General features: G+C 38.4%; 1 protein-coding gene across 6 annotated transcripts in view; it reads right to left on the bottom strand.

Annotated features, from left to right (window-relative positions):
* Positions 1 to 9,228: 9,228 nt before the first annotated feature.
* The window catches only part of LOC102810041 (uncharacterized), a 102,786-nt gene continuing 85,722 nt past the window's right edge, over positions 9,229 to 26,292 (bottom strand). For 4 of the 6 annotated variants that reach the window (XM_085502526.1, XM_085502528.1, XM_085502532.1 and 1 more), the window contains 7 exons: positions 19,108 to 20,841; positions 18,399 to 18,490; positions 15,745 to 15,892; positions 15,386 to 15,475; positions 11,876 to 13,630; positions 11,594 to 11,685; positions 9,229 to 10,881 (listed from right to left, as the gene is read on the bottom strand). In XM_085502526.1, the coding sequence (XP_085358652.1) occupies positions 10,309 to 10,881; positions 11,594 to 11,685; positions 11,876 to 13,630; positions 15,386 to 15,475; positions 15,745 to 15,892; positions 18,399 to 18,490; positions 19,108 to 20,841 (4,484 nt within the window). In that variant the 3' untranslated portion in view covers positions 9,229 to 10,308. The remainder of the gene's footprint in view (positions 10,882 to 11,593; positions 11,686 to 11,875; positions 13,631 to 15,385; positions 15,476 to 15,744; positions 15,893 to 18,398; positions 18,491 to 19,107; positions 20,842 to 26,292) is intronic. The other 2 variants (XM_085502527.1, XM_085502529.1) reach the window with 2 other exon arrangements.

The following is a 26,292-nucleotide window of genomic DNA, read 5'->3' as shown; positions in this document are numbered from 1 at the left end:
AAATCTGTAATAAAATTGTGTTTTGTTCATCCATTTCACATTACCTTAACACTAGTTATTTTTAATTATTCAAGAAGACTTTTGCCAGTTAGGTATACGTACTAATACAGCACGCGGGGGTCTTTATTAATTAATTAGGGCCATTATCTGCACGGTTGAATGCTTAACAGAGCAATATCCGGTCAAGAATTCAAGAATTTCCACTGTCAAACTGTTGAGACCTTGTGCCCCCTTCATATGCCTCCAGTGTTGGGCGAAAAGATCCAGTGGACCAACTGAACCAGTTAACATGTCTGAGTGTTGAGACCCTGGGATGAGCGATCCATGATGTGCATCTTCAGCCATACACTTAGGCATCTGTCAAAATGTCAAAACAATTGGTAGAGGATGTATGAAGGGCATTCCGACCACCAGGTGATTGGAGATAGTCCATCAACCTAGTGCCTCCCTGCACCTGACTGGCAGGCCGACTGAGTGCCCAGCTGAAAGTACTGTATTCGTCTGGTGAACCAGGGCGCTCACTGATGGTATCATGCCACCCCCCTTCAGTAGTTCCCAAATTAGTGTATGGTTGGTTGAAAACAATCTCAGGAATGTACCATGAGTGGCTCAATTACTTGGAGATAGCAGTCAGTGGGTACACCAAGAAGCCCATTGTGTGGAGTTGAACTACCACCACCTTTCTCCTCCTCATAAAAAAACAGCAATGGCAAATGGGCAAATGCCAAATGAAAATACTGAAAACTGGTACGCCATTGCTTCTCCCAAAAACTCAACAGAGATTTGATTGCTGGGTGCATTGGTATGTGTAGGTATGCACCTTTTAGGGTCCAGGCCCGGGGATCATTCTATATGCTGTTACTACCCCATGTGCGTTCCAAATTAATCGGAAACGCAGGGTGTTTTTCACCTTCTAAAGCGGGCCCACGCGGGCGGCAAATAGGCAACACTTTCCTGGGGGTATTAAAAACAAAAAATTGGCATTCCAGGTCAGCAGCCAATCAGCGACGGTCTAACGCTTAAATGACAATTTCGGTTTCAAATACCCCGGCTTAGTGTTCTAGGTTCTTCGCGTAATTAGGTGTTCGCATGCAAGGGATTTTTCCACACAAAAACGACGAATTAGGCCGAATTTTGTTATCGGTTGGCTTAATATAACCCCAACGTACCGTATTTTTGTGAAAGATTGGTATTTTTGTCCTGATTTGTAGAAATCTGAAAAACGCGTTTCACAACTTGTCTCTTGTTTAGTTTTATGCTTCATTAAAGATGGCGGCCCCCATATAGTAAATATCATATTTATTTAATTATCACGTGTGCGCCTGCTGACTGTGAACACACATAATGCAATCACGCGGCGAAATATGGGTCTTATCTGGCAGGTACAATAATCACAACTATCGGACGAAACTTGAACAGTATTTGTACCTTTCAGTCGTGTATAAATCTTCATAAAACAATTATCTATAATTAGCGAAACGAACCATTCACTAATTAAAATCCCATTATTTTCGGTAAATGTTTCATTGAATTATATACACTACTGAAAGGTAAATATACTGGTCAAGTTTTGACCGACAGTTGTGAATTTTGTACGTGTAAGACCGTTGCTTCGCTGATTACATAGTTTCGATTATCTGTAATTAGCGAAACGAACCATTTACTGATTATATTGTTATTTTCGGCAAATGTTTTATGTCGTTATATACACTACTGAAAGGTGAATATACTGGTGAAGTTTTGACCGACAATTGTTAATATTGTACGTGTAAGACCCTTGTTTCGCTGGTTACAGATTTTTGATTATCTGCAATTAGCGAAGCGAGCCATATAGGTCTTAAATATTATTATTTTCGACATATATTTTGTAGATATTGTGCGTATTTTCACTGATTACAGTTTAATTTTCATTATGTGTGTTATCCCGTTTCGTTTCGTATCGTCGATTACAATAAGCCGCGTGCAGAAAGTCATCCCGGAGTCATCCACTCTTCCGAAACTCCTTTCGCATTCAGCTCCTACTTTCTTCTGGGTTTTCTGTCCTGTATTCATGCCAAAGTCACTCGGAGCTGAACATAAAATTGCGTAATGGTATCTGATGGAATAAGAATCCTGGAAAAGTTGTGTGCATTGTGTATTAAACTATCAAATAAATCACAATTTACAATCATGTCAATAGTTCTCATCTTTCTTCATCAAACAACGAATGACAACAGGAGTTGCATACACAGTAACTTGTTTGAGATTATCACACTCCACCTGAGTGCAAAAAAACGGCAGAGAATGCTCGCAGTAGGGTGTAGGACGTTCTCAATATGTGTCTGAAATAGGAGGTGTTTTTTTCTTCAATATGTCTGCTTTAGGGGGTACTAAATTTACATTGTGTCCGCAATAGGGGGTATGGTTTGCCAATGTGCTGCCAGCCCTAGGGGCCTATGGTATAAGGTTTTAATATAGAGTGAGTGTATTTTGATGTTCTGCCTGATAGCTCGTGCAGTAAACATCTTGAATGGTTATTTACTCCACTGATGCCGACTTGCCCGGAGATAAAATGCTAATGGATGTTCTGCACTGGTAGTGTAATCAAACAAACTCGCTGTTCGTGGTTGTGAAAATGGCGGGTTGTAGTCCACATTTAGTGATGCAGAGCCATAATGCAGTGTGTTGCATTGTTAGTGTTATATCGGATAGGTTTGTTGTCACCTCTTATTCAGTATAGGGCTGAGGGTATGGATTGAAGTCCGTATTCGACAATGCCAAGCAGGCAGCAACCTCTCGTAATTAGCGAAGCGAGCCATATAGGTCTTAAATATTATTATTTTCGACATATATTTTGTAGATATTGTGCGTATAAAACCCATTTTCACTGATTACAGTTTAATTTTCATTATGTGTGTTATCCCGTTTCGTTTCGTATCGTCGATTACAATAAGCCGCGTGCAGAAAGTCATCCCGGAGTCATCCACTCTTCCGAAACTCCTTTCGCATTCAGCTCCTACTTTCTTCTGGGTTTTCTGTCCTGTATTCATGCCAATGTCACTCGGAGCTGAACATAAAATTGCGTAATGGTATCTGATGGAATAAGAATCCTGGAAAAGTTGTGTGCATTGTGTATTAAACTATCAAATAAATCACAATTTACAATCATGTCAATAGTTCTCATCTTTCTTCATCAAACAACGAATGACAACAGGAGTTGCATACACAGTAACTTGTTTGAGATTATCACACTCCACCTGAGTGCAAAAAAACGGCAGAGAATGCTCGCAGTAGGGTGTAGGACGTTCTCAATATGTGTCTGAAATAGGAGGTGTTTTTTTCTTCAATATGTCTGTTTTAGGGGGTACTAAATTTACATTGTGTCCGCAATAGAGGGTATGGTTTGCCAATGTGCTGCCAGCCCTAGGGGCCTATGGTGTAAGGTTTTAATATAGAGTGAGTGTATTTTGATGTTCTGCCTGAGAGCTCGTGCAGTAAACATTTTGAATGGTTATTTACTCCACTGATGCCGACTTGCCCGGAGATAAAATGCTAATGGATGTTCTGCACTGGTAGTGTAATCAAGCAAACTCGCTGTTCGTGGTTGTGAAAATGGCGGGTTGTAGTCCACATTTGGTGATGGAGAGCCATAATGCAGTGTGTTGCATTGTTAGTGTTATATCGGATAGGTTTGTTGTCACCTCTTATTCAGTATAGGGCTGAGGGTATGGATTGAAGTCCGTATTCGACAATGCCAAGCAGGCAGCAACCTCTCGTAGGTATCAGGCGTGTTTTTCCTCGACTGACACTTCTGCAATGACAAACTTCATCCAGCTTCCAGGCATCGAAGTCCCAATTAACTCAAATTTTACAGTCGCGACCAAAAACATGACACACAGTTTGTAAGTCGTTATTACACAAATATCATTGACATCCAGAACGAAGAATTGTGATTTTGAGGCTGGAACATATAAACTTTCCTTTAAACAGGTAAGGAACTTCTCACAAACTTTGTTGCTGAATGGCGACAGTTTTCTAACAGCTAAATTAATTGCGCACTAATGAAAGTGTTAACAAAACTGACTTGACAATACCCAAAGCTTTCAATAAAATTACTGGGCAATAATGACAAATTATTATCCACCAGTCATTCATTTTGATCAAATCACAAATCTGTATTATTAATCCTTGTTTTTGTCCAAAATTTGGAGAAATCGCCAAAATAGGACTTTTTAAACTAAACTGCAATAACATTATAATACAATAAAATACAATCCCATTGATCTGAGTTCCTCTGAGATAGATAGACACCTTTATTCCTCATAGAATACGCATTTTTTTGAATTATTGCCGACTTGCTGCACTGCAAGTTAAAGACTAGCGCCCTCTAGAGTTCTTTTTTCCAAAATGAGAAGCAGTCAATGCCACACAAAAAATCATTTTCTATATTTTTACATATTTGATATATCATTTTACAAGGATTACGACAATGAAATAATAATATGGGATCACCGTACTTAGTTCGAAGGAAATCCATCAATACCATGGAGTGAAAATAGCATGTTTTGTCTTTTTCAGGGCATTTTACCATTGTTTTCTAAGGCAAGGATATATATCTCAATATTTCAAAATTTTGCTCACTGACATATGGTAAAAAAAGATATATAGTGTACAAGGTATTTTTTGATATATTAACATTATTTTTAATGTGTTTTTAATTGTGGACTATGGAAACCGCTGCTATAATGGCGTTTTATGCATATTATTAACATTTTCTCAAAAAAAAAACAGATTGACAGTGAATCAAAAAAGTTCACATACCGTTGACTAAAACGAATAATTGTAAACAGATTTTGACACAAAATATTGCTACTGTTAAATTTGCTAAAATATGAGCACATGTAAACAACTTGTGAGTAGCATTCTAGTCAGATCAATCAGTTTTTATTAAAAACTGTACACAAGAATTATTAAATTTGCATGAAAAAACAATCAAAAATTGTCCATGTACATTGCAAGAATTTGAAGGTATTTTTTAAAACTTGGAAAACTATACAGTGGTATGTACGTTGTATTTATTAAGATAAATTGTTCCATACCTGCTTACTTGATTGTCCAAATACAAATACTTGGGTATCCTAATTTGGGTATTTGATTATGAACCTAAATTGTATTTTGGCAACAGAGGGAAACCAGAAATTTCTATGGAAACAAGTTCAAACAACCTTCTTCCCCTTCCTCTATTTTGTATTTGCTGTCACTTACTTGATGGTACCTTCCACTCAGCAAAATCACAAACTTTTAACACATAACGTCAGCATATATTTTCCTAAGAATTACTGCCGAATTATTGCACTGCTAGTTAAGGTGTAGCGCCCCCTAGAGTTGATATTTTATTTTCAAGCATGAACAAGTTTTTACAAAAAATTAGCCAAATTATACATGTACAATTTACTGTATAATGACATGATTGTTTATATATTATTTTAAGATAAATTATTCCGCACCAGGTTATTTGAAAATTTCAGTACCCAAACAAGTTTTGGAAAATTGTACCTTGACGCATTTTGTCATTTTTTTAAATTAAGAGTAAGGCTCGATCATATGGAGAAGTGATTGAATTTCTTTTTAGATATGCAGAATGCAAAACTGTCAAAATGTGATTTGAAATTTTGCAAATATAAAGAGGTCAATTTGTAAAAACAAACCAGTTTCTGAAGATGTAGCAATAACTTTTTTGTGAACTTCTTTTCAAAGAAATTATAAATCATCCAACAAAGCTTTGAATGGACTTGAACATTCTCATAAGAAAAATTTAAGGTTTGAAGATTTTGTCAAAATTTCATTTTAGTGACCCAACTTTTTGGTAATACATAAATTACCGGTAAAGGGCGATTGTCGTCATGCCACACACGAGACTTTGACTGTTGCACAGGCCAACGAGTACAAACTGAGGGGTCACCAAATTAGGTAATTTCTTTAGTGATTGGAAGGCATCGAAGGAGCCACCGGCGGTAATTAGTACACATGGTGCCCAGTTCTAAACACATACTTACGATTTTATTAAAAAAGTTCACTGGATTGTGAGGAAAATCACTGTTTATCAACACTAATGTTGCAAATGTGATGACCAAAGCGATTGAATGTTGTTTTGTTCCATTTTACAGAAATAAAACAATCTGCTGTGCATAGGTGGCAAATTAATTACTTTGTCATGTACATACAACTAAATGTCTCAACCAATCAAATGTTTTCTATTTGTACAAAACTTTAACATTGAATGGTGACCAAAAACACTTTTCTGGTCCTGAACAGGACAAACAATATCAGATTCGTATTGAAGTTGCTCAGTTATGTAATTATTGTTTGTACCACAGTTGTTTTGAATTGGCCAATCACATTTTAGAATTTGTGTTTTTTTGTGTGTTTTGGCCATATCTTTCCTATTTCTGACTTAAGTAAATCCTTGTGCTTCATGAATGTACACTAGGTATAATTACTGTAAAAACTTGACCACTTTTAAATACACATGTAATTATTTTTGAAAAATGGCCGAAATACAAAATAACGATAATTTTTAGACAGTTGCAGAAATAGAACAGTTATAGAAAGTCATGTCTCTAAACAAATATTTTGAGTAAAAATGAGTGAGCAATTTCTGTTGAGGTCAAAATTTTGGAGGTCAATAAATTATAAAAAGTCACCAAATACATGTAATCAGGTGTCCGAATTTTTATAGTGGGTGAAATTTTAGAGTTTCTACGGTATCACATAAACATGATTCATATGATTAATAATTTCTTGCTGGCTCAACATTTGCAAAATGTTAAAAAAGAATGTTTTCTACTACCCCTCCCCAAAGGATGAAAAAAAAAACATTGTATCTATAATCATTTGACAATAAACTGTTCATTTTTTGTGGTAGAAATGTCATTTGTTTGTTTGTTTGGCTACACAGCAAAAGCAAAATTTGGTAAACCTAATTAACAGTTATCAAGGAAGGTGCTATCATTTTTTACTGTTGAAGGAAGTATATAAATAATGTATCGCCGATCTTGCTATTATTACAGCTTAATTTTCCGTTTCACCACCAGACTTTCTCGCCCAAATTTGTTTGCCCTTTTTTGCCTATATTCTTCAATATTTTTTGAATTTGTGATGAAAAAGGGAACTGGTGGTGAAAAAGTTAACATTGTACAAATTTATTGCCTATATGTTGGACACCTATCCTCGGGGGCGAGGCTACGTCACGGACGTTCTACGTTGCTAAGACGCGCACCACTGTACCACGTATTTCTATGGGCTCTGTGCGCGCTGCTGTGGAACGCCTGTGGAGACGGTGAAAACTCGAGAAAACAACACAAACTCAACTATGAAGTAATCCCGAACAACCAAATTCATATATGTTACACACGTAGGGCTAATCTTGTTACACTGTTCAGGGCACTCTCAACAACCATCGCAAAGTACCGTTTTCTGTGAGTTTTTGGTCTTTGTTTTCACCGCGAAGGTTGCCAGGCGGTAGAAAATGCCTGGATGTCCGCCCCGAGGATAAAGGGAGGGTTAACAACTGTCAGCATCCATCTACCTCAATAGGCCATTTTCATGACCCCTAAAGGTCACGTATTCTGGTACTTTCATGACCCCTAAAGGTTGCACATCCTGGTCCTTTCATGACCCCTAAAGGTCACGAATCGTTGGTATGACAGCATCACAAACATACACAAGTTTGGGCATTTTAATGCATTATTTTGTTCATAATAGAAACATTTTAATCCAGTAGCTAAAAGAAATATTTACATCTAGGAAATTGAGAGGAAATATTAAATAAATACTAATAAAATCAATTCATTATCATGTAAATACCAGAATGTGTGACCTTTCCACAATAACTCTGCCTACTTGTTGGACTGCCAGTTATTAAGTGTAGCGCCCTCTAGAGTTGACAATGACTTCCATCCATGAAATTTGCCTAAATAACACATTGACTAATTTGTCCACATATTTTAATACTCGTGGGTATTTAAAGACTTTGGGTACTATTATGGAGGTACACAAGTCATTAAATTAAAATATTCTATTCCTAGTATTTTGAAACAATTGGGTTACTCTAATCCATTAAGAGTATTCATTGAATTATAAACCAAAATTGTATTTAGCACTATTTCAAATCGAGGGTATGGCTTGACATTGGGAGGGACATTTCAAAGTTAAGGCACCCCCTCCCATTTTTTACCACTTGGGCAAATCACAAAGTTGTAGTTTTAATGGTTCGGTTCTAGAACTAAACAATTCATAGATTGGTGTTCAATTATAATAACTGAGGGGAACCATTTGAAATTTCAGGGGGTTGTGAAAGACTTGTATAAAAAAAAAATTGCAAGGTAGAAAATCTGATTAAAATAACATCCTAGTTTGGGCTTTTTTTTTTTTGTTAATATATATTTTCATATATTTTATTATTTTTTTTTATTTTTTTGCTGGTATTTTTTTTAAAGTTAAAAACAAAAAGCAAATAAATTGAAAAAAAATAATAAAGTATATGAAAAAAATATGAATGATATATTAACAAAAAAAAAAGCCCAAACTAGGATCTTATTTTAATCAGATTCCAAGGTAGACAGACATCAGAGGAGAGAAAATTGCAGGGAAATAATATTGAAAAATACATGTGATTGTAACTGCAGTTTCAGCTCTGGGTGGTGCAGTTGATAATATATACTCTAGTTAAAAATTGAGAACTATCACAGAACGCAGAATTTGTTGCCAAACGCCATACCTGTTTAAACATCATACACAAATTCCAGATGCATCGAAAAAGCCTAAGCCGAACGACAAGCTAGCTACCACTACTCTCAGATTGATCAGATTGTTATGTATTACAATAGAATCTGTATTAGAAGCCGCATCTCTAATATAAGTTGCACCCATTCTTTTATCAGATGCTGTAAGCTGCATCCCCTCTGTTGAAATGCAACATTTTAATAGAAGCCGCAGCTTCTAATACAGACTTTACAGTAGGTTTGGGTAGCCCATCAGGTACAATCTTGTAAGTAGCTTCACATTGATTTTATAAATTAAACTAATAAATTTTAAATGAGACGGGCAACATCAGTTGTCACATTGTTCATTGGAATAATTCTCAAGGATTACTGTGACAGTGTCTTGTGTCAAGAACACAAAGTCATCATAACATAAGAAATATACAACACAATTGCACACAAATAAAGACCCAATCCACGCAACATGTACATTTTTTTTATATATTTAATAGCCATGAGATGACCAAATGCACCCATATAAGTACAGCAGGGTCTGTCTCAAATACTCTAGAACGAACCATTGCCATGCTAAGTAGTAAACAATACCATCATTGTCATTATACAGAAGAAACATATAAACAACATATCTCACACACATAAAAGCTTCCGTTTTCAGGATGCCTAGTTTCAATTTTATTTAGATTTTTTTTTGTGGTGTTTTTTTTTTTTGTTTTTAACTTTTTTTGGGTTTCTACGCATAGACACTTTTGTATATGGAAAATAGATAAATTCCATGGCAAAAAGTGGCCACACACATAAAAAGGCATATCTTAGACTCTGTAATTACACGCTTTGGAAGAAGTTATCACATCGAAAAGTCATTATTATTAATTATTATTAATATTTATCGCACAGTCATTTAACAAAAAAAAAAATATTGGCATGATTGCAAGGACAAAGTCTTTTGGTAAGAAGGTAAATGTCGCAAATATCTTGTACGTTGCATTTCAGTAATCTCTCGTCTGTGAAAAATGTAAAAAGGTAGTTAGGTTTTTGCTTTTTTCAATGTTTTTTTTTTCTTTAAATTCTTCAAAAGTTAGGAAGGTACAGGATGGACTGACAAAGATGAGAAATGATTAGTATTCAATTGATCAAGCAATGATTGACATAAACGACAACCAATCAACGCATACCAGTAATGCTCCATTCAATTCCATCAGCTCATGATTGGACAATCAAAATATACCACAGTAGGGATTCTAAAAAGAAAAACTAACTTCACTGATTTTTTTTTTTGTACTTTTTTATCCTCTCTCTCTCTCTCTCTGCTGCTAATGTAAAAGATAACCTGCTTTGTTCTAAGTGCACCTTGTTACAATGTAAAAGTTTTCCTGAACAAACAAAAAAAAATTGATACTGAAAGAAATACCACAACCCCTGGGTGAGAGTTGCTTTGTGACGTGGGGCTATTTCATGTAAACATATAAGCACACCATTGTGAACCCAGGCAAATATCAATGGCAAGGCAGTACCCCTGGGTAAACACAGTAAAGTTTTGTTTTCAATATTACACTGAACCTTCTCCTAACAAGTTTTCAGGAAGGTAATTCATAGAGGTGGGACTGGAAATATGGTCGGCATCTCCATTACCTCCCCCCCATGGACTGCTAGGAGTAGGCGTTGCCTGCATGGACCACAAATGGTTGCCAGGCAGGCTTGGTAAATTAATTCCAGTAGTAGAACCACTCCAATGAGACATGCCACCACTACCACCGCTTCCGCCGCCACCACCACCACCACCACTGCTACTGCTGCTACTACTGGATGTCCCACTACTACCAGCATTAGTACCAGTGTTAGTACTACTACCCCCTGTACCACTAAACTTATTGCCACTCATGGACTGTGGCCATCCAGAGCTCTGATTGTTACGCTCTAACATGCGTGTCATTTCAGATGAAGAAAATTCAGCCATTATAGTAGTGTTCCCAAGTACACACATATGTAAAGCTTTCTGTGCTTTGGCAGCTTCATCACGAGTACCATATTGAATAAGAGCTTGTCCTTGGGACAGATTCAGATGGAATGTATGCAGAGGACCATGCTGTTTACACAACGTTTGCAAAGTTGAACCATCAATCTGTTAAAAGAAAAAAATTATTATTAATAATTGTCTTTCTTATTTCCACAATTAGGTTCTTTAATTATTTTCTCTGTGGTAATTATTGTATGTTGATAGTTGTTTATGAATGACAAAGTCAACTTTATAGTTTTTTAATAATGAAGATAAAGACCAATAGTCGAAAAATAATTATGTCACTTTTGTCTAATGAATTGCCAGGTAGGTAACCTTAGTTCAGTATCAGTACATACGTGGCACAAAAGCAGGGTGTAATATGCTCAATAATGGACATAATATTGTTTTTTTTTTTTTTTAGAATTTGCCTAATTATTCCCAGTGACTGAAGATTTGAAAGTTATCAAAAAAAAAATTGTAATTTGACTGTAATTTATATAATAATAATAATTTCTTTACCCGTATTTGTTACACATATATATTTACAAACACAGTTGTAATGAAAATTGTCACAGCTAAAAGGAACCTGAAATAGCTACACAGTTGATCAAGGCAGAACCTTTGTACATGTTTTTATAAAATTAAATATAATAGTGACAGCAGACAATTTTCAATTGAAAAAGGACTCCAGAGTAGAAGCTCACAACTAAGAAAAAACCACTGTCACAGTTTCCATGGAAACAGTTCTTTTTACATTTCCCATGGTCATCTGTGGCCATAGCTCAGACCACTTCACCAAGTATGATGAGTATTTTACAAATGACATTTGTCTTACCTGGGGTGTTAAGTTTCTCAGCACCAACCAATTATTTGGCATGTCTTGCTGTACATTATCACCACTACCCCAGTTAGAGGACCCTGGAAAGCCTGTAAAAATGATCAGACATGTCAACCTAGATAAAGCTTGTGCGAAAAGATTATGAATTTTTATATCAAAGCTAACATTTTAGTCGTTATTAGCAGTGTTGTAGTGTCTTGAATACTACAAACATTATATATACTGTTGAAAAACAAATCATGTAAAAGATGTGTAAGCAATGACTGCTGGCTGGCATACCTGATATGAAGTTTGATCTGCCACCATCCCAGCTAGTACTGCGAGATACTCCACTACCACTGCTACCTCCACCAGTACTCCAAGAAGGTTTGGGCTGGGGAGCCAGCCCTGGCGGTGGACGAGTTGGGGCACTGGTTTGTTTGAACGGCACGTTCCATAATGCTGCTGTTAGTGAAGTGGGTGGATAACTTTGTTGATAGTTTTCAGGATAATTCCATGCTGATTTTTTATTGCTGGGTGGAGGTGGTGCAGCCGTTGGAGGAAACGATGATGTGGGCCAGGATGTAGGTGCTCCTGGAGATGCTGCTGATGATATTGATGGTGATGAAGTTGGTGGCTGCATTGGTTTTATAAGAAGACCACGAATCTCATTTTCACGCTGCACCAAGTCTTCTCGAGAAGAGCTCCTGTTCATATTATTCGTTCCTAGAGTAGGGCCCAGGCCAATGGACAAGATAGACTGTGTGACACTACCGGGAGTGGCATCGGGATCATTTTCAACATCTTTTGTTTGGTATTTCCAGGGCACCCCAGGTTTAAATTCTGGTGGGAGGTCATTAGGCAGATTGGTAGGATTGATATCTGGTCTAGATGACGGCCATGAGTCTCCTACATCTGGATTGTCCAGAGGTCCTGGCGAGGTGTCTCGTGCCCAATGATCATGGAGTACTGGCATTGATTGACTGGTATGCATGGAAGGAGCAGCATGGTGGTCAGTGCCAAACTGACTGCCGAAGATATCTGAAGGCTTATTGGATTGTTTGTTGAAGAATTGTTGCAAGCGAGATTCTTTAGGACCCAAATCTTGATTCACATCAGAAGAATTGATTCCCAAAGCATTGGCAGAAGGCCCATCAGATGATGTGCTTTCCAGTTTCTGCTTCTGTTGCATCTGCTGCTGCTGGAGATTTAATTGACGTTGTTGCTGTATTATCTGCTGGTGTATGGCTGTAATCCTATGTTGTAACTCCTGCTGTCTTTGTGGCAACATTCCACCCATACCTGGCTTCCCACCAGCTGCATTCTGCGTCTGCTGCAGTAACTGTTGCTGCTGCACCAATTTAGTGTAGTTAAGGTGCATCTGGAAAAGTTGATTGACCATTACAACTTGCTGCGGTGTGACCTGCTGATGTAGCATATTTGGTTGGATTAAACCAGCTTGCGCAGCAAGCCGGAGAAGGGAGTGCACTTGCTGCATCATCAACTGTTGTTGCTGTTGCTGTTGCTGCTGCTGTAACATTTGTTGCTGCTGTGGTACCATATTTCTCAATCCTTGTTGCTGTTGTTGCTGCTGCTGTTGCTGCTGTAACAGTTGAGCTTGTTGTTGTTGTTGTTGTTGTAAAGAAGCAAGACGTTGCTGTAACTGCTGTTGCTGAGTCACTTGGCCAGTAATGCTGGGATTGGCAATGTTAGATGATATCATACCCTGATTCAAACCTTGCTTGTTGAAAGGCAGTTGCTGCTGATTCAGTTGCACATGATTAGGAAGAATAGAGGACGGAGACAAAGCATTTGAAGAGGAAATTGATTGCTGATTATCGCCTATTGGCAAGAAAGATTTATTCTCTTGAGTTTGGTTGTCGTTGAGTGACAAGTTCTCTAGTTCTTTGTTCAGTGGCGTTGAGGGTGTTGATCCATCTGAACTTTGCTGTAAGGAATGCACGGAATGAACTGATTCTTTGCGATGACGTTCCAAGCTGTCTATACCTTGCTTTGCAGGATCATTAGCATCTTGTCCCAATCCAAGCAGCTCACCTGTTAAAGAAATAAACATTAAAAAGGGAAAGAGGCATGGCATGTTACTGGTATGTTTGTTTTAACATTATAAAGTGACACTGTCCTTAGAACGCCACATGTGCACTGTCTACGGTATATTTTCTGGTTGGTTTTGCTGTACATCATGTACATAAATTATATACACTGATTATACAATATGGCCAAGTTATAAACTGGCTCAGGATTGTAGCTAGAAATTTACCCCACTAGTTATTCTAAATTCTTTTTGTATTCACTAGATTGCCTGTAAAAATGTGTACATGGCTCTTAGCAGCACTGTAAAAAGTGTTTGCTATGTTCGTTTTATGTTTTGTAAATCGCTACCCATGCACATGTTCAGTTATAGAAACAGTGTAGCTTTAAACATGTGACAGAAATCAAAGGGATTCAGTTTGTTTTAAAACATCAGCCATTGAAAACCTCTAAAGATAGCTGGCATGAATGGTATAAAACAGCGTCAACAGATGATGAGTCCAGATTTTGACTCGTAAAACAAGACGAGTCTTAAGGTAGGTAAAAAAAAAAAAAAAATCGTACAGAAAGATTTTGGAGTTGAGGTTCTCTGAATAGGAATATCAGCACATTGCTCAAGTTAAAATGCTGTTTTAGAGAAATATAATGGATTGAATAGTAAATCTTATTCAACCAATCAGAACTGATACTGTAAAATACTTGATTTCCACCGATTCATCCCATCAGCGAAAATAAATTTCAAGTGGAAATAAAGCACTTTACAGTAGCTAGAAAATCACTGTTACACATGTACACCAACATTAGTAATGTAGAGCCCACTAAACAATCCTTATTGCCCTAATATCAAGATATTCAACTTTAATATCTGAAAACCTACACCATATTTGCTCAATTAGAAGCGTGTCTCAATGTAAACCCAAACTGGTTTTGTTTCGGAAAGTTTGAAAGGTGGTCATCACAACATATTGAATTGATATGGGTAAGAAGGTAAGAATACAATATGTGTAAAATTCAAATTCAAACAGCAATGACACCTTTGAGTACACCAACACTTGATCAATTATGCTAATGGTCATTTACATAAACATGTCCAAAAGAGCAGATATGATATGTGCAATGATTATTTATGTGTCCTTTAAAATCTCTAAAATTTACACAAGCACAAATAAACAACATAAAAAATATAATAAAATTGTAAATTTGGCTCTCCCATGAAAATAGTATCACTAACGACATCATAAAAATGTTTACTTAAAGCAGCAGTCTTACAGCTAACAGCAACATAGTACTGCATTGGGAAAGTTTAACTTTCACTATTTGTATATTAAGGTATGAAAATTCTTCTCGCACTGGCAAGACAGCTTCTCCTATCAAGATTTGGTGAAGCCAAACTAAACCATATGACGCACAACCTGGTCCAGTAACTGAACTAGTATCATATAAATTTCACTTCAGATATCAGGGAAGCATGTATACAAACTCTGAATAGCTTCATTTTCCCTGCAATACCTAATAGTGGATATAGAGGCCACAGTACCATCTAATAGCCTTCTAACTAAGTGTAATTTTTAGTTGTCATCAAGATAGTCTACTTTTACTGACATAGCCATGAAATTTGACATAACATGAAGGTAATCTCATACACAAGCGTAGCTTGTCCTTTCCCAATTTGTTTACTACTTATCAATGCTCTTTTAAATTAACACAAATAATTGCAGCATTTTTATCAGCTGCAAAAAGCTGTCGTGAGTAGGCGCTTACTTATGAAAGATCCAGGAGATGTGCACCCAAACATAGAATCTTGTTTCACTGCAAAACCACCAGTTCCATTCAGCATAGTTTTCAATCTGACTATAAGTTGGATAAACAAACATGACAGAAGTACAGTGACGTTATTGGACAAGTCCACATATGGTTGCAGTATATAATGTGAGTATTGTTGAGTATCAAGAATGTTTGCAACACAGAAAATCTTGCAGAGACAAGCCAAACATATATGTGATATGGGTAAACATAACCTTTGAAAAGAGTAGCTATAACAAGACGAGGTTGAAATCCTGTGTTACATGCATTCCATGACTCAGGGAAGGATTAGAATAAGATGAGATATGTACACTTACCTACTGCACCCTCCATGTTCATACTGTTTTTCTTCAATACCCTTTCAGCCAATTCTCTCTTGAAGCCCATATCCATGAGTTGTTTTAAATATTTATTCATCCAAGCAGTGTTGACATCTTTTGATGGTGGAGGTTTAGTATTAGCACCCTGAAATAAGACACGCTACTATAATCAGATTCTATTCTATTTATTTTCTAAGCACGGATAGAAATTTGGGAGCATCAACTCTCTGTCCCTCTCTCTCCACCACCCTACATTGCATGATAGATTATGATTGGTGATGGTGAATTATTTTAAGAGCAATAAAGAGACAGAGTTTATAGTGATGGTGTTGTTGACAATTATGGGGAAAAATTCTTGTGATGTTGTAGTATAAATTTGTTTGTTTAATCATTAACTATGTGTGTCTGTGGACAACTCCAGGAGCATCAGAGTGAGCATCAGGGTGTCTGGACAATTCTAGGAGCATCAGGGTGTCTGGCACAACTCTAGTAGCATCAGGGTGTCTGGGACAATTCTAGGAACATCAGGGTGTCTGGGACAATTCTAGGAGTATCAGGGTGTCTGGGACAATTCAAGGAGCATCAGGGTGTCTGGGAAAATTCAAGGAGCATAAGGCTGTCTGGGGGACAATTCTAGGAGAATCAAGGTGTCTGGGACAATTCTAGGAGCATCAGGGTGTCTGGGGGATAATTCTAGGAGCATCAGGGTGTCTGGGACAATTCAAGGAGCATCAGGGTGTCTGGGACAATTCAAGGAGCATCAGGGTGTCTGGGACAATTCTAGGAGCATCAGGGTGTCTGGGGGATAATTTTAGGAGCATCAGGGTGTCTGGGACGATTCAAGGAGCATCAGGCTGTCTGGACGATTCTAGGAGCATCAGGGTGTCTGGGACAATTCTAGGAGCATCAGGGTGTCTGGGACAATTCTAGGAGCATCAGGGTGTCTGGAACAATTCTAGGAGCATCAGGGTGTCTGGGACAATTCTAGGAGCATCAGGGTGTCTGGGACAATTCTAGGAGCATCAGGGTGTCTGGGACAACTCTAGGAGCATCAGGGTGTCCGGGACAATTCTAGGAGCGTCAGGGCGTCTGGGTCAATTCTAGGAGAATCAAGGTGTCTGGGACAATTCTAGGAGCATCAGGGTGTCTGGGACAACTCTAGTAGCATCAGGGTGTCTGGGACAATTCTAGGAGCATCAGGGTGTCTGGGAAAATTCAAGGAGCATCAGGGTGTCTGGGGTGATAATTCTAGGAGCATCAGGCTGTCTGGGGGAGGATTCTAGGAGCATCAGGGTGTCTGGAACAATTCTAGGAGAATCAAGGTGTCTGGGACAATTCTAAGAGCATCAGGGTGTCTGGGACAATTCTAGGAGCATCAGGGCGTCTGGGTCAATTCTAGGAGAATCAAGGTGTCTGGGACAATTCTAGGAGCATCAGGGTGTCTGGGACAACTCTAGGAGCATCAGGGTGTCCGGGACAATTCTAGGAGCGTCAGGGCGTCTGGGTCAATTCTAGGAGAATCAAGGTGTCTGGGACAATTCTAGGAGCATCAGGGTGTCTGGGACAACTCTAGTAGCATCAGGGTGTCTGGGACAATTCTAGGAGCATCAGGGTGTCTGGGAAAATTCAAGGAGCATCAGGCTGTCTGGGGTGATAATTCTAGGAGCATCAGGCTGTCTGGGGGACGATTCTAGGAGCATCAGGGTGTCTGGAACAATTCTAGGAGAATCAAGGTGTCTGGGACAATTCTAAGAGCATCAGGGTGTCTGGGACAATTCTAGGAGCATCAGGGCGTCTGGGTCAATTCTAGGAGAATCAAGGTGTCTGGGACAATTCTAGGAGCATCAGGGTGTCTGGGACAACTCTAGGAGCATCAGGGTGTCCGGGACAATTCTAGGAGCATCAGGGCGCCTGGGTCAATTCTAGGAGAATCAAGGTGTCTGGGACAATTCTAGGAGCATCAGGGTGTCTGGGACAACTCTAGGAGCATCAGGGTGTCCGGGACAATTCTAGGAGCATCAGGGCGTCTGGGTCAATTCTAGGAGAATCAAGGTGTCTGGGACAATTCTAGGAGCATCAGGGTGTCTGGGACAACTCTAGTAGCATCAGGGTGTCTGGGTCAATTCTAGGAGTATCAGGGTGTCTGGGTCAATTCTAGGAGTATCAGGGTGTCTGGGTCAATTCTAGGAGTATTAAGGTGTCTGGGTCAATTCTAGGAGTATCAGGGTGTCTGGGTCAATTCTAGGAGTATCAGGGTGTCTGGGACAATTCTAGGAGCATCAGGCTGTCTGGAAGTGTGCAGTTGTTCATACCTGAAGATAAAATAATGGTGTTATTTGTTGAATATACATGCATGTGTCCCTGTTAATACAACAGCAATGGGCAATGTTGTCATAGCCGATCCTGAGCTAGTCTCGAATTCAGGCATTCGCAATGTAAACAAATAATGTCACAGTATGAAGGTCTATTGTCAAATTTAAATCTAAGTGCAACAAATTCTTCTAAACAATTTTTGTGGTGCAACATTTTCTCAACAAGTCTTAATTTGATAGGAGATCATATGATTTTATCTGCCATTTACACGAGTACAAAGCATTACCAGATAACTGACATATGGCAGAACAGGCGATCGTGAATGAAAGATGACTAACCCTTTGTTTTACCTTGATCCATCCCCCACTACCACGAGATGATTCACTGTCCTGAGATCCTTTCTCCCAACGATCTTCATCTCCCCAATGACCTGAATGAGAAAAGAAAACAAGTCAGTTCACTGTTAACTAGCATCATTGTTGCTAACTGGTACCACTAACCACCTTAGTTAACTTGTACCACTGCTAACTGGTACAACTGACCATCTTTGCTGTTACACTAACAATTCTCATTTACAGAAACTACTAAGATTCTCATTGTTCCATAGTAATAAATCTTATTTTGAAGTATTTAATTTGGCTACAACCTAAATGTCATGTTTGTTTTTAAGTACCGGTATTTGTTTGCCAGTCTTTAGCTGTTGACAAAGCCTGGCATGTAGTTGTTGTATCATGCCAAATTCATGATGACAGTTAGGGAGCAACAACTGCATGCATTTTGGGTATGCTATGACAGTGAATGTGCCAGTAAACCAGGTAATTACAGTCATGTGTAGTAACAGTAATACATCAAGTTTATGTTAAACAGAAAAACAGATAGCCTTTGCCTATACTGTAATATACTACATGACAATGTAATTATCATAGTAACTATGACAAGTTCAAAAACATTTTGGAAAAAAGTAATTTTCAGAGATCCAAATCTCCTTGTGAACATAGAGGGTGGCTTCGGGAGAAATGTGTGCAGTCAGTACACATAATAGCTTACCTATAGATGGATCATCTTGCATAGATTCCTTGGAATTCATACCACTGTTGTTCCAGTTTGTATCAGATGGAGGCTCTCCCCAGCCAGATGACCCGCGGGGTGGTGCAGCAACTTTCCAAGCTGAGGTACCGTCATCCACCTTGTGATTGGTTTGTGGAGTTGGATCTCCCCAACTGGAAACCTTGTGTGCGTTGGGGGCAGCCCCGCCCCAAACAGAGGTTCCATTGTCTGGTTTCATCTGCGAGGCTTGTGGCATGATGTTCTGTTGGACAGTTGGTCTTATAGGCTGTTGTCCTGTAGAGCTACCCATCACAGGTTGCTGAGCTTGCATAGTACTGTTACGTTGGTTAGAAGGTGGGTTTGTCCAATTGGATTGCATCGTAGCCTTGGCATTTACCTCAGATGGGTTGCCCCATGCTGAGGTACCATCATCCACTTGAGGTTGTTTGCGTGCTGTTGGTGGAGATGGTTCATCCCAACCAGTTGGTTTTATATCAGCGGTTACTTCATGTGGGTCGATACCAATCCAACCAGGACCTGTGATCTTACTGGGTGTCTTAGGGGTAGTTGGTGTTGTTACACTAGAATGGGTGCTGCTCCCACCCCATGCACTAGAACCAGTATCATTGATAGGCGGGTTTCCCCAAGATGGACTAGCAATGTCCATGTTATGATTACCAGTATGAGCAGCACTACCCCAACCAGTGGGATTACTATTAGTACTGCTACTACCAGCCCAGCTATTGTGTCTAGTACTGTCTGGTACTGGTGGTTGCTGCTGCTGTTGTGGCTGTGTATTGCTGCTATTGCTTCTCCATACCTTTCTCTCTTCATTTGGATTAGTACTTTGCTGCTGATTGTGATTGCCCCATGCATTACCACCAGCATTGGGACCAGAATTAACTGGGCCACTAGCGTTAACTGGGATGCTGCCACTGCCAGGATTACGTTCATTACCATTACCACTGCCATTACCATTGTTGTTGACATTCTTTGCCCATACACCGGTGCCTGTCAGGTCATGGCTGCTGCTGTTCCAGTGATTACTACTATTCCATTCACCAGTTTCCGCATTACCCCAAGCACCACTACTGGTACCACCATTGTCACAACTGTTTGTCTTACCCCATGCATTACCACTATCTTCATTCGCTTTCTTGCTTGCCCCCCATGCTTGGGTTCCGTTCTTATGTTCAGCAGGTGTCTCCCAAGTATTTGATTCTTTGTTCACCGCAGGTGGTGATTTATCTTTAGTCCAGGCAGTATTCTGTTTAACAGGCGTCTTGCCCCACCCATCATTGCTATTGACAGCTTCTTCAATAATTGCATCTAAAGATTTCTTATTTGGCTGAGTTTCCTCTTGTCGTGGATCTTGCACATTTCCCTTGTTGGCAGTCTTTGCCCAGGAGTTTTCTGTACTACTACTCCCTGTATTTCCACCCCATCCTGAAGTACTTGTTTGTGTTGGGGTAACTGGGGTACCCCAAGCATTAACTTGTTGATTGCCACCCCAAGCCTGGCCAACGGTTGGAGTGGTAGGATTAGAATTACTGTTTGGATTGGTTGGTTTCTGTCCACTAGTTCCCCATCCCTGGGAATTGCTCCCTGTTGCACCATGAGATTTACCCCAGTCATTAGCACTACCCGGATTACTGTTTATATTTGAATTATGTGTCCCCCAGTTCTGTGAACTGCTGGGACTAAGTTTACCAGTATTGGTTGTACTCCAATTTCCTAGAAGACAAACAAAAAATAAACAACTGATTAACAAGAAGACAACAAGACATGAAATGTCACAGTCCCTGTTATTTGATTATAAAGTTGTACAAGGAACATCTGCAAACAGGAGAATAAATATGTACTCTTTGTGGTTACGACACATCATAAAGTGATTTCCCATGTTCAGAATCTCAGAGTACACAAGTGCAACAAAACTATTTGTCATGCATGTATACTTGCTCAAGAAACTGCATTCATAAATCTGAGTGAACCTTGATGTACATGACTTCTTTGTTAATCAGGTCTTAGTATATTACCAGGACCTGGGTTTGTTTCAACATCACCACTGGGCATGAGAATCATTCTCAAGTTGTCAAATACAATTTGTTATTAATACAGTAAGGTTTATTATTTAAAATGTATTCATTGTACATAGAACAACATCTGTTAATTTAAACAATTGTAAAAGCTATGTTTTCAGTGCAAGTAAAGGTTGGTCTGCTCATAACCTTCAATGGAGAAGTAACAATAATTGTTTGAAGTCTTTTTAGTGCCGTGATATTATTGCATTTCAATTATTATTAATGGGTATAAAATACTGTAAACCATTCAATTTTGACTTCTAGATATATTCAGGATTTTATGAAATTTGTGTACAACATTTCTATAAAGTCCCTGACACTCCATGTTGTAGGAACCCAGAAAAAATTCAGTTCACAGCACCACTGTAAAAAAAAAAAAGTTTAAAATGAGTATAGTCAAAGATATACACATGTGGGTTCATAAGACATATGTACCATTCCGATTTGGTTCTAGAGATTAGTATCACAAGATTTTACTCTCCATGATTTAATATCAGTCCTATGTATGACGCTGTGTTAATCAGGCAAACTAATTGACAATGGATCTACAGGTATTACTATGAAATCACAGTAGTTTTGTATTTTTCTTGCATTTCGACCATGGAAAAACATTTGTTTTTGAAAGTGGTCGAATTATTAGAAGTAAAACAGAAACTATTTTTTTAGTATGAATTCCAGTAACTGAAATGCAGGATTAAAAAAGAACAAGACAATACGCAAGATTGATAAACCTTCAGCGAGCACTCCTGAAATTTCAGATCATTGGTACCATGTTTTTGGATACATTCAATGACCTAATACATAAAATCACATTTGTTATTGCTCAATCACTTGACCCTGTATGGCACAAGATTGCAAGCTTCTATCATAAAATTGGGTTATTTATTTGATGCAACGAAACATGCATTCACAGCAGACGGAAATTCGTTTGAGATATTACTGGATTTTTGTATTCAGTTTTCCATTTCAACCACCATCATCACTTAGTAAGCTGTGATCGCGCATTGGGATACTGACTGTGCATAAATGCCCAGTGTAGTGTCACCAGAAGACCGATTGTTTGAGAATATTTTGCACCAATACGCCATTTCAAATACTACATTTGTATATTAATTCACAGACAACAAAATAAAGATTTTCAATAACATACAAGTTTTCCCACAGTTGATGATTGTATGGCAATTACAAGGCTTCGCCAGTTTTACTTTAGAAGAAGTTGAAAACAGATAACAGGAAGGGGCTACATGACATCTTTTTTTTTTTGGATTTTAATCAAGCATAATTTTTTTTTTTACAAATGTCTATTTCAGGGCAACATAAATAGACTGGGGGCCAATAACCGAAACCATCCCCCCGCTTAGGGATTTTTGCACATCATGTTTTTTAGTTAGATGGGACCCTCAGCTAATGAAATCTGCCTGTTTGCCATAATATTAATGGTGGGTGTGGGCGCCAGATTGTATCCATGGCAACGCAGTGATGAAATATGAGAATTTTAGAAAATGTCATATCTCTAAAACTAAGCAACAAAAAAACACAAACTTAGTTTCTAGGTATATAGTTCTGGTGAGGCCTGATTGATTGCAACCATGAACTTGGTCATACAAGGTCAAGGTCACAAAGAACAATAGAAAAAAAAACAGGATTTTGGTCTAAAATTTGAGATTTTGTCCCAAAATTCATTTCCTTTCTTGAACTATTTCGTTATTATTCAAGAAAATATTACAAATGCTTGATTATTCAACATTGTAGTTATTATACTTCATTATTAAGGTGAAAAACATAGCATGTGTCAAACATACAGTTTTGCTATACTTCTACTATTCTACTTTTCCTTTGTAATCTCTATAATAGCACTTTTCATTTATCTTAACAATCATATAGGGATGAGTATTAACACTTTTAAAGTTTCCTTCCTTTATTATCAGTGGATTATCACTGAAATGTTATCCTTTTTTCGAGTAAATATATACACATTTACATATTGTCAGACAAGTCATATCATCGCCATCATCACTTCCTCCATCAACAACATATTCATGATCGTCATCAAATGTATCATCTTATATGTTGTAGTAATCATTTCCAGTATCCTCTTCTTCATCACCATGCCCAGCACCAAATCAACAAGTTCCTTCAGGAGCAATTTCTTTTCTGTCCATTTGTACTGCAATTTGTCTCCTTGTAGTTGCCAGCCATGACCATTTTCAGGCTTTGGCAAGTCCGGACATGACACATCAGCTTGATTCCAGATGAGAGCCTGATATTGGACAGTGACTTGTTCTTTAGTGTGTAACGTGTCATAAACATAGTGTATCGAAGCTTGTTGAGATCTTTTACACCTGGCTTCGCATCATACAAAAGGCATGTGAATGCATGCAATTCATCAAATTCATCTGTGGTAAGAGCCTGGCTCATACCTAAGCTTGTGAAGAGAGGAATAAATTGTGGGTTCCTTTGCAAGACAAGCAGGGGGTCCCACCTTGCCCTTACGCACAAATGAACTTATAGAATCACAGCCAGTGAATGCGTGAAATGAAAGCAATGTATTGCATAGCTCATTGCCAATTGCCTGGACTGCTGAGCTGATGTTGATCAACCTTTGCTTGTCTGCAACACCAGTGTCCACGATTAGTGGTATTCTGATATTCTGTGAAATCTTCATCAGCAAGAGAAAAACATTTGTATCAGGAGATCGGATTATGATGGCACTTGAATCTATGCAGTGTATTGCAATATGACAGCAGTAGAGAATGATTCCGGTGTTGGCTTTCTCCTGAAAAATAATATCGAGGCATTGTCTTGAATCAATAGCATATCAAATGTAAATTGGTAAAATAGGTGTAGTAGTGGCCTACTTTGACTATATGTGCTTTAATAATGTGTATTTAATGTGTATTTTCTAATTTTGGGAATGTGGATGTAATGTGTCATGGCGTTCCCTCTCTATATTCTTGATACTCTGAGTCTGGTATGTATCTCTGATAAAGTCAACACAGGTAATATTTGAGAGCTTCGCAAATATACGCCGAGCCAACTCTTCAAAGGTTTGTGGGATTTGTGTTCGTGATTGGAACATTGCATTTCCATCAATAATATGAACCACAGGATCTGGCCTGCTTGTCACAGTATGTCCCTCTTCCAGTTTGCACTGTAAGGCACTGGGCCAAGTGGGTATGCCATCACATTTTCCATGCATAGATCATGATTCATTGCAAGTAGTATGAGCTGCCCAAATACATTTCTGCCACCAGTTCCTTTGTCTTCTTTGTTGAACTTGTTACAAACTGTTTCACTGCCATCGATGCAAACTACTTCAACTTCAGTCTCTTGATTGGTGCATTAAAAGTGACTGTCTTCTGCACTAGTCTCTTTTATATGAATCTCTTGTATGCGTTGGTGCCATGTATGTCAACTGCAAGTAAATCAATGGATATTTCGTCTGAAACTGGTGTCCCTGATTATATGCAATACAGATTGTGCACATCAGGTATCATGAAGGAATTGATACAATTTTGAAATGCAGTGATCTTCTTCTGCACTGCAGATTCCCCAGGGTGTGTGTGTGAAAGTTTAAGGAGTACATTCAAGTACAGTGATGTATAAATTGTATAGTTTGGATTTTCTTGACTAAAGAAGAGAGGGAACTATTCATGCAGACAGGCCATATGAAAGGTGATGTCATTGACGTTCAGCCCTTAGGAAACTCATAAGGAGCCATGCCTTATCCATCTACCCTATCCATAACTGTGGTGCTTTGCCTTTTTCTCCAGCACGCAACTTATCCCTGTACTCATCATACTTCTGTATCCATTCTTTCCATATTGGGTTTTCCACAAGTTCTCTGAGTTTGGCTTGTTTGCTAAGTTGGACATTAACTTCATATCTACTTCGTCAATGACTTCACCTACATCGTCATGGAATAAAGTCAACAACAGTCGACCTAGAGCATCTAATGATGTTCTGATAACAAGCCTGGCCCTATTGTAATGTTTCCCATTCATGACTTTGTCTATCGACCCACTTGCACATACTGTGAATTCAACCACAACTTCCTCCAATCCACTACCTTTCATATATTTCCCCAATGCATCTATATATGCACACGCCATGTGGAATGCCCCATGTTAAATGATGACATTCTTGAATCGATCTGGATACGTCCATTCAATTCCATATGCAGCAGCTAGATCGAATGTAACAATCGTGTAGGGCTAACTAACAGCAGCAGATGCCTCCTGGGAAATCGTTAGCACATTCATCACAGTCATGTTTTCAGTGATTGGGGCATTTACTGGAGGCATGTATTCCACTATTGATTCTCATTCTTCTCTTCTCTCTCCAGTAAGAGAAATCCAACCTCATATCATGTCAGATACTTTGACGTCTGAAATATATTCTCTTGTTTGTTGAGGCTCAGTAATCTGAACACTAAGGCTGGGTTCAACATGACAAAAAAATTGCTCTATTATTTTAACTTCATCTGTCACTGATCGCATCTTTGCCCTGGCCATGACAGATAATTCATAATTGTCATAATTTGATTGGTCAATGACTGTCTCGTGAATCACTAGATGTTGTCTCTTCATTGACATCAAAATTGTCCCAACAGAGGTGCAGCACTTCATTACCTTGTGTTTTGGAATGGACTATCATGTGGAATTGGACTACCATGGGATTTTATAACCATGTGGATAGCAGTCAGGATTTCTAGTATAAGTGAATATGACACACAGTGCCCAAATCTGTTCACCAACTTCATGATGTCTGCTCTTCCTGTCAAATGCCATAATGACATTCCAAGGAGTATATGCTTAGATGTCATCCATCTAAAATGTTGGAAAATTAATTCTGGCCTCAACTTCCAAGCATATTTTTTATTTCAAAATTTCTTTTGTTTACACAATGACCCTGACCTTGAATGACCAAGGTCATGGTCATCAACTGGGCTTTATCAAAATTATATACATAGACATTTATTTTGAGTTTGTATGTTGTTTACTTACAGAGATATGTCATTTTCTTCATTTCCCTTATTTTATAAATACGTTGCCATGGCAACAGCCGTGGCTCTCACACCCACCACCAATTTTATGGTAAACAA

This window comes from Saccoglossus kowalevskii, chromosome 8, assembly GCF_978046115.1.
Source record: "Saccoglossus kowalevskii chromosome 8, keSacKowa6.1, whole genome shotgun sequence".
Taxonomy (NCBI): domain Eukaryota; kingdom Metazoa; phylum Hemichordata; class Enteropneusta; family Harrimaniidae; genus Saccoglossus; species Saccoglossus kowalevskii.
Note: the sequence above shows the minus strand (reverse complement) of the source record. Positions and strands in the feature narration are given on the sequence as shown.